Below are 14,819 nucleotides of genomic sequence, written 5' to 3' on the forward strand. Positions count from 1 at the left end.
GGCAACAGTTGAGAATCGACTCTCTCTCTCTCCTCATACTCTATCGCTCTCCAATTCTCCCTACCGCTCACAGTTCAATTCAAGAAACATTTCCCATGCCAATAAAGTTATGTTTACATTGTCAAAGCAAGTGAGACAGATAATAAACAATAAAATGTCAACAGTAAACATTACACTCACAAGTTCAGAAGGAATAGACATTTAAAATGTCATAAGTCTATATACGGTATTGTAACAATGTGCAAATAATTAAACTACAAAAGGGTAAATAAACAAACTTATATGGGTATGTATGTATGTATGTATGTATGTATTTACAATATTGTTCTTCACTAGTTGACCTTGTGGCAACAAGTCACAAATCATTCTAGCTTTTTCAAGCAGAAATTTGCTTATTGCAACACAAACTCAAAGTTCTAGGACACTGTAAAGTCCATGGAGAATAAGAGCACCTCCTCCCAGCTGCCCACTACTCTGAGGCTAGGAAACACACCGATAAATCCACTATAATTGAGAATTTCAATAAGCATTTCTCTACGGCTGGCCATGCTTTCCACCTGGCTACCCCTACCCCGGTCAACTGCCTGGCACCCTCCACAGCAACTCGCCCAAGCCTTCCCCATTTCTCCTTCTCCCAAATCCAGTCACCTGATGTTCTGAAAGAGCTGCAAAATCTGAACCCCTACAAATCAGCCGGGCTAGACAATCTGGACCCTGTCTTTCTAAAATTATCTGCCAAAATTGTTGCAACCCCTATTACTAGCCTGTTCAACCTCTTTTTTTTGTGTCGTCTGAGATCCCCAAAGATTGGAAAGCAGCTGCGGTCATCCCCCTCTTCAAAGGGGGTGACACTCTAGACCCAAACTGCTACAGACCAATATCTATCCTACCCTGCCTTTCTAAGGTCTTTGAAAGCCAAATTAAATTAACAAACAGATTACCGACCATTTCGAATCCCATCGTACCTTCTCCACTATGCAGTCTGGTTTCAGAGCTGGTCATGGGTGCACCTCAGCCACGCTCAAGGTCCTAAACGATATCATAACCGCCATTGATAAGAGACATTACTGTGCAGCCGTATTCATCGACCTGGCCAAGGCTTTCGACTCTGTCAATCACCACATTCTCATCTGCAGACTCGACAACCTTGGTTTCTCAAATGATTGCCTCGCCTTGTTCACCAACTATTTCTCTGATAGAGTTCAGTGTGTCAAATCGGAGGGCCTGTTGTCCGGGCCTCTGGCAGTCTCTATGGGGTTGCCACAGGGTTAAATTCTCAGGCCGACTCTTCTCTGTATACATCAATGATGTCACCCTTGCTGCTGGTGAGTCTCTGTTCCACCTCTACGCAGACGACACCATTCTGTATACTTCTGGCCGTTCTTTGGACACTGTGTTAACAACCCTCCAGACGAGCTTCAATGCCATACAACTCTCCTTCCATGGCCTCCAACTGCTCTTAAATACAAGTAATACTAAATGCATGCTCTTTAACCGATCACTGCCCGCACCTGCCTGCCCGTCCAACATCACTACTCTGGACGGTTGTGACTTATGTGGACAACTACAAATACCTAGGTGTCTGGTTAGACTGTAAACTCTCCTTCCAGACTCACATTAAACATCTCAAATCCAAAATGTAATCTAGAATTCAAAATTTAATCTAGAATTGTCTTCTATATATCGCAACAAAGCATCTTTCACTCATGCTGCCAAACATACCCTCATAAAACTGACCATCCTACTGATCCGCGACTTTGTTGATGTCATTTACAAAATAGCCTCCAACACTCTACTCAACAAATTGCATGCAGTCTATCACAGTGCCATCTGTTTTATCACCAAAACTGTACGCTCTCGTTGCCGGGCCAGCGCTTAATACTCGTCACCACACCCACTGGCTCCAGGTCATCTACAAGACCCTTCTAGGTAAAGCCCCGCCTTATCTCAGTTCGCTGGTCACCATAGCAGCACCCACTCGTAGCACGCGCTCCAGCAAGTATATCTCACTGGTCACCCCCAAAGCCAATTCTTCCTTTGGTTGCCTCTCCTTCCAGTTCTCTGCTGCCAATGACTGGAATGAACTAAAATAAATCTCTGAAACTGGAAACACTTATCTCCCTCACTAGCTTTAAGCACCAGCTGCCAGAGCAGCTCACAGATCACTGTACCTGTACATAGCCCATCTGTAAATAGCCCAAACAACTACCTCATCCCCATACTGTATTTATTTATTTATTTATCTTGCTCCTTTGCACCACAGTATTTCTACTTTGCACATTCATCTTCTGCACATCTACCATTCCAGTGTTTAATTGGTGTATTGTATTTACTTCGCCACCATGGCCTATTTATTGCCTTACCTCTTATCCTACCTCATTTGCATATTGTATATAGACTCGTTTTACTACTGTATTATTTGTTTATGTGTAACTCTGTGTTGTTGTTTTTGTTGCACCGCTTTGCTTTATCTTGGCCAGGTATTATTGACTGTATGTTTGTTTTACTCCATGTGTAACTCTGTGTCGTTGTATCTGTCGAACTGCTTTGCTTTATCTTGGCCAGGTCGCAATTGTAAATGAGAACTTGTTCTCAACTTGCCTACCTGGTTAAATAAAGGTGAAATAAACAAAAAATAATAATATTTCTGCTGTGAACGCACAGCTATTCCACCCAGTAGATATGGGAGTTTATCAAAATTGGATTTGATTTAGAATTCTTTGTGGGTCTGTGTAATCTGAGGGGAAATATGTGTCTCTAATATGGTCATACATTTAGCAGGAGGTTAGTAATTGCATCTTTTTCCACCTCAGTTTGGGTTTGCGTTCTTTTGAGAGCTAGGTATCCATATGGCGACCTTTCTCAATAGCAAGGCTATGCTCACCGAGTCTGTACATAATCAAAAACTTTCCATAATTTTGTGTCAGTCACAGTGGTCAGGTATTCTGCCACTGTGTACTCTCTGTTTAGGGCCAAATAGCATTCTAGTTTGCGCAGTTTTTTTTTTTGTTAAATTCTTTTGTCTTCTTTCTCCCAGCCTGTATGTATGTGCTGTATAGTGCCTTCAGAAAGTATTCATACCCCTTGACTTATTCCTCATTTTGCTGTGTTACAGACTGAATTAAACATTTATTTAAAAAATTTAAAAAATTACCCCCAAAAAGTCTATACATTTTAGAATCTGCTTTGGCGGTGATTATCTTTCTGGGTAAGTCTCTTAACAGCTTTGCACACCTGGATTTTATAACATTTGCATGTTATTCTTTTAAAAAATCTTCGAGCTCTGTCAAGTTGGGTGTTGATCGTTGCTAGACAGCCATTCCCAAGTCTTGCCATAGATTTTCAAGACGATTTAAGTCAAAACTTGAACGAGGTCACTATTTCAATGTCATCTTGGTAAGCATAGTATATTTGGCTTTGTGTTTTATCTCCCAGTCTCTGTTGGAAAGCAGACTGAACCAGGTTTTCATCTAGGATTTTGCCTGTGCTTAGCTCTTTGCCGTTTCTTTTTATCCGAAAAAAAACTTGCTAGTCCTTGCCGATGACAAGTATACCCATAACATGATGCAGCCACCACCATGCTTTAAAATAGAAAGTGGTACTCAGTGATGATAACAGTTTGCATTCTTTTTAAAAATATTTTTTATTCTGTCAGTCTTCCTTTTCAGTAACGTTAGTATCACTTACATAATTTACGTATTGTGGAGTTGTGGAGTAACCACAACACTGATCATTCCTCAGTTTTCTCCAATCACAGCCATCTGTTTTAAAATCAGCATAGGCCTCATGGTGAAATCCCAGAGCGATTTCCTTCCTCTCTGGCAACTGAGTTAGGAAAGACTTCACCATGCTCAAAGAGATGTCTGCTTTTTAATTTTTTAAATATATATATATATTTTTTTGCCCATCTACCAATAGATGTCGCCCTTTGCGATGCATTGGAAAACCATACCTGGTCTTTTTGGTTGAATCTGTGTTTCAAATTCACTGCAAGACTGAGGGTCCTTTCAGATAATTATTTGTGTGGGGTACAGAGATGAGGTAGTCATTCAAAAATCATGTTTAACACTATTATTGCACACAGAGTGAGTCCATGCAACTTATTATTTGACTTGTTAAGCACATTTTTACTCCTGAACTTTATTTAGCCATAACAAACAGCCAGAAGAGGACTGGCCACCCCACATAGCCTGGTTCCTCTCTACCCGGCACAGCTAGAAGAGGACTGGCCACCCCACATAGCCTGGTTCCTCTCTACCCGGCACAGCCAGAAGAGGACTGGCCACCCCTCATAGCCTGGTTCCTCTCTAGGTTTCTTCCTAGGTTCCTGCCTTTCTAGGGAGTTTTTCCTAGCCACCGTGCTTCTACACCTGCATTGCTTGCTGTTTGGGGTTTTAGGCTGGGTTTCTGTACAGCACTTTGAGATATCAGCTGATGTACGAAGGGCTTTATAAATACATTTGATTTGATTTAGATTAAATACTTATTGACTCCACATATGTCAGCTTTTCCTTTTTTTTTGTTGATTATGTTCAAATTTCTAAAAACATAATGACACTTTGACATTATGGGGTATTGTGTCTAGGCCAGTGACGTGAAATCTACATTTGAAAACGTTTTAGATTCAGGCTGTAAAACAACAAAATGTGGAATGAGTCGAGGGGTATGAATATTTTCTGAAGGCACTGCATATCTCTTTCTCTCTCTCTCAATTCAAAGAGCTCTTTATCTCTCTCTCTCTCAATTCAAAGAGCTCTTTATCTCTCTCTCTCTCAATTCAAAGAGCTCTTTATCTCTCTCTCTCTCTCAATTCAAAGAGCTCTTTCTCTCTCAATTCAAAGAGCTCTTTCTCTCTCAATTCAAAGAGCTCTTTCTCTCTCAATTCAAAGAGCTCTTTCTCTCTCAATTCAAAGAGCTCTTTCTCTCTCAATTCAAAGAGCTCTTTCTCTCTCTCTCTCAATTCAAAGAGCTCTTTCTCTCTCTCTCTCTCAATTCAAAGAGCTCTTTCTCTCTCTCTCAATTCAAAGAGCTCTTTCTCTCTCTCTCTCTCTCAATTCAAAGAGCTCTTTCTCTCTCTCTCTCTCTCTCAATTCAAAGAGCTCTTTCTCTCTCTCTCTCTCAATTCAAAGAGCTCTTTCTCTCTCTCTCTCAATTCAAAGAGCTCTTTCTCTCTCTCTCTCTCTCAATTCAAAGAGCTCTTTCTCTCTCTCTCTCTCAATTCAAAGAGCTCTTTCTCTCTCTCAATTCAAAGAGCTCTTTCTCTCTCTCTCTCTCAATTCAAAGAGCTCTTTCTCTCTCTCAATTCAAAGAGCTCTTTCTCTCTCTCTCTCTCAATTCAAAGAGCTCTTTCTCTCTCTCTCTCTCTCAATTCAAAGAGCTCTTTCTCTCTCTCTCTCTCAATTCAAAGAGCTCTTTTCTCTCTCTCTCAATTCAAAGAGCTCTTTCTCTCTCTCTCTCAATTCAAAGAGCTCTTTCTCTCTCTCTCTCTCAATTCAAAGAGCTCTTTCTCTCTCTCTCTCAATTCAAAGAGCTCTTTCTCTCTCTCTCTCTCAATTCAAAGAGCTCTTTCTCTCTCTCTCAATTCAAAGAGCTCTTTCTCTCTCTCTCTCTCTCTCAATTCAAAGAGCTCTTTCTCTCTCTCTCTCTCTCAATTCAAAGAGCTCTTTCTCTCTCTCTCTCTCTCAATTCAAAGAGCTCTTTCTCTCTCTCTCTCTCTCTCAATTCAAAGAGCTCTTTCTCTCTCTCTCTCTCAATTCAAAGAGCTCTTTCTCTCTCTCTCTCTCTCAATTCAAAGAGCTCTTTCTCTCTCTCAATTCAAAGAGCTCTTTCTCTCTCTCAATTCAAAGAGCTCTTTCTCTCTCTCTCTCTCAATTCAAAGAGCTCTTTCTCTCTCTCTCTCTCAATTCAAAGAGCTCTTTCTCTCTCTCTCTCTCTCAATTCAAAGAGCTCTTTCTCTCTCTCTCTCTCTCAATTCAAAGAGCTCTTTCTCTCTCTCTCTCTCTCAATTCAAAGAGCTCTTTCTCTCTCTCAATTCAAAGAGCTCTTTCTCTCTCTCAATTCAAAGAGCTCTTTCTCTCTCTCAATTCAAAGAGCTCTTTCTCTCTCTCTCTCTCAATTCAAAGAGCTCTTTCTCTCTCTCTCTCAATTCAAAGAGCTCTTTCTCTCTCTCTCTCAATTCAAAGAGCTCTTTCTCTCTCTCTCTCAATTCAAAGAGCTCTTTCTCTCTCTCTCTCTCAATTCAAAGAGCTCTTTCTCTCTCTCTCTCTCAATTCAAAGAGCTCTTTCTCTCTCTCTCTCTCAATTCAAAGAGCTCTTTCTCTCTCTCTCTCTCTCAATTCAAAGAGCTCTTTCTCTCTCTCTCTCTCTCAATTCAAAGAGCTCTTTCTCTCTCTCTCTCTCTCAATTCAAAGAGCTCTTTCTCTCTGTCTTTCTGTCTCTGTCTTTGTAATTCTCTCTGTCTGTTTGGTACTGTAGAGATGCTGACTGTTATTTCCTGTCTCAGTTATGGGCCCTGCTCCATTTCATCATGCCTACGTTGTTTGACTCTCACGAGGAGTTTAATGAATGGTTCTCTAAAGACATCGAGAGCCATGCAGAGAACAAGTCTGCCATCGACGAGAGTGAGTACACTACACAACCTTTCTTCTGAGATTTCATTTCAGACTTGTTGATTTTTAAATATCTACTTTAGAAGTACTCTAATCAGCTGTTTATTTCTGTTTGTTATGAAGTGATTGATTTGTAGCTGACATTTGTTGTTGTTTAGACCGGCTGACTGTGGTGTTGTTGTTTAGACCGGCTGACTGTGGTGTTGTTGTTTAGACCGGCTGACTGTGGTGTTGTTGTTTAGACCGGCTGACTGTGGTGGTGGTGTTTGTTTAGACCAGCTGACTGTGGTGGTGGTGGTGTTGTTTAGACCGGCTGACTGTGGTGGTGGTGGTGTTGTTTAGACCGGCTGACTGTGGTGGTGGTGGTGTTGTTTAGACCGGCTGACTGTGGTGGTGGTGGTGTTGTTTAGACCGGCTGACTGTGGTGGTGGTGGTGTTGTTTAGACCGGCTGACTGTGGTGGTGGTGTTTAGACCGGCTGCCTGTGGTGGTGTTGTTTAGACCGGCTGACTGTGGTGTTGTTGTTGTTGTTTAGACCGGCTGACTGTGGTGTTGTTTTGTTGTTTAGACCGGCTGACTGTGGTGTTGTTGTTTAGACCGGTTGACTGTGTGTGTTGTTTAGACCGGCTGACTGTGGTGTTGTTGTTTAGACCGGTTGACTGTGTTGTTGTTTAGACCGGCTGACTGTGGTGTTGTTGTTGTTTAGACCGGTTGACTGTGGTGTTGTTGTTGTTTAGACCGGCTGACTGTGGTGTTGTTGTTGTTTAGACTGGCTGACTGTGGTGGTGGTGGTGTTGTTTAGACTGGCTGACTGTGGTGGTGTTGTTTAGACCGGCTGACTGTGGTGGTGTTGTTTAGACCGGCTGACTGTGGTGGTGTTGTTTAGACTGGCTGACTGTGGTGGTGGTGGTGTTGTTTAGACTGGCTGACTGTGGTGGTGGTGGTGTTGTTTAGACTGGCTGACTGTGGTGGTGGTGGTGGTGTTGTTTAGACTGGCTGACTGTGGTGGTGGTGGTGGTGTTGTTTAGACTGGCTGACTGTGGTGGTGGTGGTGGTGTTGTTTAGACTGGCTGACTGTGGTGGTGGTGGTGGTGTTGTTTAGACTGGCTGACTGTGTTGGTGGTGTTGTTTAGACTGGCTGACTGTGGTGGTGGTGGTGTTGTTTAGACTGGCTGACTGTGGTGGTGGTGTTGTTTAGTTTAGACTGGCTGACTGTGGTGGTGGTGTTGTTTAGACTGGCTGACTGTGGTGGTGGTGTTGTTTGTTTAGACCGGCTGACTGTGGTGGTGGTGTTGTTGTTTAGACCGGCTGACTGTGGTGGTGGTGTTGTTGTTTAGACCGGCTGACTGTGGTGGTGGTGTTGTTTTTAGACCGGCTGACTGTGGTGGTGGTGTTGTTGTTTAGACCGGCTGACTGTGGTGGTGGTGTTGTTGTTTAGACCGGCTGACTGTGGTGGTGGTGTTGTTTTTAGACCGGCTGACTGTGGTGGTGGTGTTGTTGTTTAGACCGGCTGACTGTGTCGTTGTTGTTGTTTAGATCAGCTGTCCAGGCTCCATATGATCCTGAAACCCTTCATGTTGAGGAGGATCAAGAAGGACGTCGAGAACGAGCTCTCTGACAAGGTACTGACTGACCAATTACACACGGGTTATATATCACTTTAGAGGTCCTGTCCTATCTCTCTGTTCTTCAATATCCTCTCTATCGTCTCTCCTTTCCTACCTCAGCACCCTCTATCGTCTCTCCTTTCCTACCTCAGTATCCTCTCTATCGTCTCTCCTTTCCTACCTCAGTATCCTCTCTATCGTCTCTCCTTTCCTACCTCAGTATCCTCTCTATCGTCTCTCCTTTCCTACCACACCATCCTCTATCGTCTCTCCTTTCCTACCACACCATCCTCTATCGTCTCTCCTTTCCTACCACACCATCCTCTATAGTCTCTCCTTTCCTACCACACCATCCTCTATCGTCTCTCCTTTCCTACCTCAGTATCCTCTCAATCATCTCTCCTTTCCTACCTCAGCATCCTCTCAATCGTCTCTCCTTTCCTACTTTAGTTTCCTACACCATTTATTCCCCCAGGCAGGTGTTTCTGCTTTCATCACCTTAGTCCTCGGGCACCCACATCTGTCTCCTTTCCTTCCTTCCATACCTAGACCAGGACCTGCCAGATGTTTCCAGATCGTTTTGACAAGTATCTGTATTTCACCTCCTCTCCCTCTCTTCCTCCTCTGACTCCTCTTCCTCTGATAGATAAGGATGGTTACTGTGTTCCTGTATCTCACTATACCCCCTCTTCCTCCTCTGACTCCTCTTCCTCTGATAGATAAGGATGGTTACTGTGTTCCTGTATCTCACTATACCCCCTCTTCCTCCTCTGACTCCTCTTCCTCTGATAGATAAGGATGGTTCCTGTATCTCACTATACCCTCTCTTCCTCCTCTGACTCCTCTTCCTCTGATAGATAAGGATGGTTACTGTGTTCCTGTATCTCACTATACCCCTCTTCCTCCTCTGACTCCTCTTCCTCTGATAGATAAGGATGGTTACTGTGTTCCTGTATCTCACTATACCCCTCTTCCTCCTCTGACTCCTCTTCCTCTGATAGATAAGGATGGTTACTGTGTTCCTGTATCTCACTATACCCTCTCTTCCTCCTCTGACTCCTCTTCCTCTGATAGATAAGGATGGTTACTGTGTTTCTGTATCTCACTATACCCTCTCTTCCTCTGATAGATAAGGATGGTTACTGTGTTTCTGTATCTCACTATACCCTCTCTTCCTCCTCTGACTCCTCTTCCTCTGATAGATAAGGATGGTTACTGTGTTCCTGTATCTCACTATACCCTCTCTTCCTCCTCTGACTCCTCTTCCTCTGATAGATAAGGATGGTTACTGTGTTCCTGTATCTCACTATACCCTCTCTTCCTCCTCTGACTCCTCTTCCTCTGATAGATAAGGATGGTTACTGTGTTCCTGTATCTCACTATACCCCCTCTTCCTCCTCTGACTCCTCTTCCTCTGATAGATAAGGATGGTTACTGTGTTCCTGTATCTCACTATACCCTCTCTTCCTCCTCTGACTCCTCTTCCTCTGATAGATAAGGATGGTTACTGTGTTCCTGTATCTCACTATACCCTCTCTTCCTCTGATAGATAAGGATGGTTACTGTGTTCCTGTATCTCACTATACCCCCTCTTCCTCCTCTGACTCCTCTTCCTCTGATAGATAAGGATGGTTACTGTGTTCCTGTATCTCACTATACCCTCTCTTCCTCCTCTGACTCCTCTTCCTCTGATAGATAAGGATGGTTACTGTGTTCCTGTATCTCACTATACCCTCTCTTCCTCCTCTGACTCCTCTTCCTCTGATAGATAAGGATGGTTACTGTGTTCCTGTATCTCACTATACCCCCTCTTCCTCCTCTGACTCCTCTTCCTCTGATAGATAAGGATGGTTACTGTGTTCCTGTATCTCACTATACCCTCTCTTCCTCCTCTGACTCCTCTTCCTCTGATAGATAAGGATGGTTACTGTGTTCCTGTATCTCACTATACCCTCTCTTCCTCCTCTGACTCCTCTTCCTCTGATAGATAAGGATGGTTACTGTGTTCCTGTATCTCACTATACCCTCTCTTCCTCCTCTGACTCCTCTTCCTCTGATAGATAAGGATGGTTACTGTGTTCCTGTATCTCACTATACCCTCTCTTCCTCCTCTGACTCCTCTTCCTCTGATAGATAAGGATGGTTACTGTGTTCCTGTATCTCACTATACCCTCTCTTCCTCCTCTGACTCCTCTTCCTCTGATAGATAAGGATGGTTACTGTGTTCCTGTATCTCACTATACCCTCTCTTCCTCCTCTGACTCCTCTTCCTCTGATAGATAAGGATGGTTACTGTGTTCCTGTATCTCACTATACCCTCTCTCTTCCAGATTGAGATCCTAACATACTGCCAGTTGACGTGTAGACAGAGGCTGCTCTACAGAGCTCTGAGGAACAAGATCTCCATCGAGGATCTTCTCCAGTCGTCTATGGGCTCATCTCAGCAGGCTCACAGTACTACCTCATCCCTTATGAACCTGGTCATGCAGTTCAGAAAGGTACCAATCATCTCCTTAGTACCAGGCTATATCACAACATATGTTCCATTCAGCAGGTTTAGTACCAGGCTATATCACAACATATGTTCCATTCAGCAGGTTTAGTACCAGGCTATATCACAACATATGTTCCATTCAGCAGGTTTAGTACCAGGCTATATCACAACATATGTTACATACAGCAGGTTTAGTACCAGGCTATATCACAACATATGTTACATACAGCAGGTTTAGTACCAGGCTATATCACAACATATGTTCCATTCAGCAGGTTTAGTACCAGGCTATATCACAACATATGTTCCATTCAGCAGGTTTAGTACCAGGCTATATCACAACATATGTTCCATTCAGCAGGTTTAGTACCAGGCTATATCACAACATATGTTACATACAGCAGGTTTAGTACCAGGCTATATCACAACATATGTTACATACAGCAGGTTTAGTACCAGGCTATATCACTACATATACAGCAGGTTTAGTACCAGGCTATATCACTACATATACAGCAGGTTTAGTACCAGGCTATATCACTACATATACAGCAGGTTTAGTACCAGGCTATATCACTACATATGTTCCATACAGCAGGTTTTTAAAGGAACAAAGAGTTTGGTCTGCTTTGTGTTTCCATCATCACAGCCCTAGTAAGTACTATAATTATAGACTGGGTATCATCACAGCCCTAGTAAGTACTATAATTATAGACTGGGTATCATCACAGCCCTAGTAAGTACTATAATTATAGACTGGTATCATCACAGCCCTAGTAAGTACTATAATTATAGACTGGTATCATCACAGCCCTAGTAAGTACTATAATTATAGACTGGTATCATCACAGCCCTAGTAAGTACTATAATTATAGACTGGTATCATCACAGCCCTAGTAAGTACTATAATTATAGACTGGGTATCATCACAGCCCTAGTAAGTACTATAATTATAGACTGGTATCATCACAGCCCTAGTAAGTACTATAATTATAGACTGGTATCATCACAGCCCTAGTAAGTACTATAATTATAGACTGGTATCATCACAGCCCTAGTAAGGCTATAATTATAGACTGGGTATCATCACAGCCCTAGTAAGTACTATAATTATAGACTGGGTATCATCACAGCCCTAGTAAGTACTATAATTATAGACTGGTATCATCACAGCCCTAGTAAGTACTATAATTATAGACTGGGTTCATCACAGCCCTAGTAAGTACTATAATTATAGACTGGTATCATCACAGCCCATTCAGTAGTAACAACATATGACAAAAGGTTTAGGCCATATCACACTATAATTATAGACTGGTATCATCACAGCCCTAGTAAGTACTATAATTATAGACTGGTATCATCACAGCCCTAGTAAGTACTATAATTATAGACTGGTATCATCACAGCCCTAGTAAGTACTATAATTATAGACTGGTATCATCACAGCCCTAGTAAGTACTATAATTATAGACTGGTATCATCACAGCCCTAGTAAGTACTATAATTATAGACTGGTATCATCACAGCCCTAGTAAGTACTATAATTATAGACTGGGTATCATCACAGCCCTAGTAAGTACTATAATTATAGACTGGGTATCATCACAGCCCTAGTAAGTACTATAATTATAGACTGGTATCATCACAGCCCTAGTAAGTACTATAATTATAGACTGGTATCATCACAGCCCTAGTAAGTACTATAATTATAGACTGGTATCATCACAGCCCTAGTAAGTACTATAATTATAGACTGGGTATCATCACAGCCCTAGTAAGTACTATAATTATAGACTGGTATCATCACAGCCCTAGTAAGTACTATAATTATAGACTGGGTATCATCACAGCCCTAGTAAGTACTATAATTATAGACTGGTATCATCACAGCCCTAGTAAGTACTATAATTATAGACTGGTATCATCACAGCCCTAGTAAGTACTATAATTATAGACTGGTATCATCACAGTGTTTTTAAATTTCAACGACATCCCCGGTACTGCTGGTTATGTTCAACCTGGTCATGAACCTGGTGTCCCAGGTCTACATGGAGAGGAAGTGGTGGAAAGATTTTGTCATTTGAGGGCCCTAATAAGGATAAGTGTTGTTATCTGAAGCCTGGTTCCTCTGGAGGTTTCTTCCTGCTCTAGGTGGTTCAGTATGGGTGGTTCAGTATGGGTGGTTCAGTATGGGTGGTTCAGTATGGGTGGTTCAGTATGAGTAGTGTGTTTTCTACTTCCTGTGTAGGTCTGTAACCACCCGGACCTGTTTGAGCGCCAGGAGACTCGTTCTCCCTTCCACATGTCACTGAGACCCTACGTCATGTCCAAGTTCCTCTACCGCCACGGACTCACACACACCACCACGCACACACACAGCAGGAACAAGTGAGTAACATAGTGCTTGTCCAATGGGACGGTGTTGAATTGTTATATTATGATGTAGAAGACAATGAGAGCATTTGAGGGGTTTATTTGTTGTTCTCGGACAACCATGTTCATAGAAGGATTCTCTCTGTCTCTCTCTCTCTCTCTGTCTCTCTTTGCCTCTCTCTGCCTGACTCTCTCTGCCTGACTCTCTCTGCCTGACTCTCTCTGCCTGACTCTCTCTGCCTGACTCTCTCTGCCTGACTCTCTCTGCCTGACTCTCTCTGCCTGACTCTCTCTGCCTGACTCTCTCTGCCTGACTCTCTCTGCCTGACTCTCTCTGCCTGACTCTCTCTGCCTGCCTCTCTCTGCCTGCCTCTCTCTCTCTGCCTCTCTCTCTCTGCCTCTCTCTCTCTGCCTCTCTCTCTCTGCCTCTCGCTCTCTGCCTCTCGCTCTCTGCCTCGCTCTCTCGCTCTCTGCCTCGCTCTCTCTCTCTCTCTCTCTCTGCCTCGCTCTCTCTCTGCCTCTCTCGCTCTCTGCCTCGCTCTCTCTCTCTCTCTCTCTCTGCCTCGCTCTCTCTCTGCCTCTCTCGCTCTCTGCCTCTCTCGCTCTCTCTCTCTCGCTCTCTCTCTGCCTCTCTCTCTGCCTCTCTCGCTCTCTCTCTGCCTCTCTCTCTCTCTGTCTCTCTGTCTGTCTCTCTCGCTCTGTCTCTCTCTCTCTGTCTCTCTCTCTGTCTCTCTGTCTGTCTCTCTCGCTCTGTCTCTGTCTGTCTCTCTCGCTCTGTGTCTCCCCCTCTCTGTGTGTCTCCCCCTCTGTGTGTCTCCCCCTCTCTGTGTGTCTCCCCCTCTCTGCGTGTCTCTCTCTCTGTCTGCATGTCTCCCCCTCTCCGTGTCTCCCCCTCTTTCTCCTCTCTCAGGGTGCTCCAGGTTCTACTGTCTCCCTTCTCTCCTGATCATATCCACCAGTCCCTCTTCCACAGGAAAGGTAAGTGACTACCCTCTTCATTCTTTCACATCAGTATAGATGAAGGAAACGAGAATAAGCTTCTTAGACTTGATTGTTTAGAGCCCTCTGCCTCCTCGTCCGTCTACAAACCAGTGTTTATCCTCCTCAAGGTGATCAGGCAGGAAGTTGTTTCTCCTTCCTGCGTTTCATTGACGTTTCGCCGGCAGAGATGTTTAACGTCATGCTGCAGGGCACTCTGGTCAGGTAGGTGTCCATGACAACGCAGTTTGTCAACAGGGTCTGTGGATGTTGAAAAACGTCCCCGTGTTCACATACGTCAACCGTTCTGGAATGAACAATGGAGCTAATTGTTTTATTTTGTTTTTAAAGTTGTTTTAATCACACTCTCCTCTCTCCTGTTCCAGGTGGTTAGCTCTGTTTCTCTCCCTGAAGGCAGCGTACCGGCTCTACCAGAGACGCATGTGGGGCCTGGAAGAGGAGGAGGGTGGAGGGAGGATAGGAGGAGAGGAGGAAGGGAGCGGGAGGCCCAGGAGTCAGTGTCTCTCTCGGAGGGGTCTGATCCTCTGGCTGGACCGACCTACTGCTTTCCCCAACACACACACAAGCACAGTGTTACAGGTGAGACATACACACACACCTCAAGTCTTTTCTCTGCCTCTACTTTGTGTCAGTCAGCCTCCCCTCTTTCCTCTCTCTCTACCAGTCAGCCTCCCCTCTTTCCTCTCTCTCTACCAGTCAGCCTCCCCTCTTTCCTCTCTCTCTACCAGTCAGCCTC

The 14,819-nt window shown here is 43.8% G+C and overlaps 1 protein-coding gene across 5 annotated transcripts in view; it reads left to right on the forward strand.

The window, feature by feature from the left end:
• ino80 (INO80 complex ATPase subunit) overlaps positions 1 to 14,819 on the forward strand; it is a 104,970-nt gene that overhangs the window by 28,364 nt on the left and 61,787 nt on the right. For all 5 annotated transcript variants that reach the window (XM_042301017.1, XM_042301019.1, XM_042301018.1 and 2 more), the window contains 7 exons: positions 6,503 to 6,620; positions 8,144 to 8,229; positions 10,545 to 10,712; positions 12,960 to 13,099; positions 13,995 to 14,062; positions 14,194 to 14,287; positions 14,449 to 14,662. In XM_042301017.1, the coding sequence (XP_042156951.1) occupies positions 6,503 to 6,620; positions 8,144 to 8,229; positions 10,545 to 10,712; positions 12,960 to 13,099; positions 13,995 to 14,062; positions 14,194 to 14,287; positions 14,449 to 14,662 (888 nt within the window). The remainder of the gene's footprint in view (positions 1 to 6,502; positions 6,621 to 8,143; positions 8,230 to 10,544; positions 10,713 to 12,959; positions 13,100 to 13,994; positions 14,063 to 14,193; positions 14,288 to 14,448; positions 14,663 to 14,819) is intronic.

This window comes from Oncorhynchus tshawytscha, linkage group LG18, assembly GCF_018296145.1.
Source record: "Oncorhynchus tshawytscha isolate Ot180627B linkage group LG18, Otsh_v2.0, whole genome shotgun sequence".
Taxonomy (NCBI): Eukaryota; Metazoa; Chordata; class Actinopteri; order Salmoniformes; family Salmonidae; genus Oncorhynchus; species Oncorhynchus tshawytscha.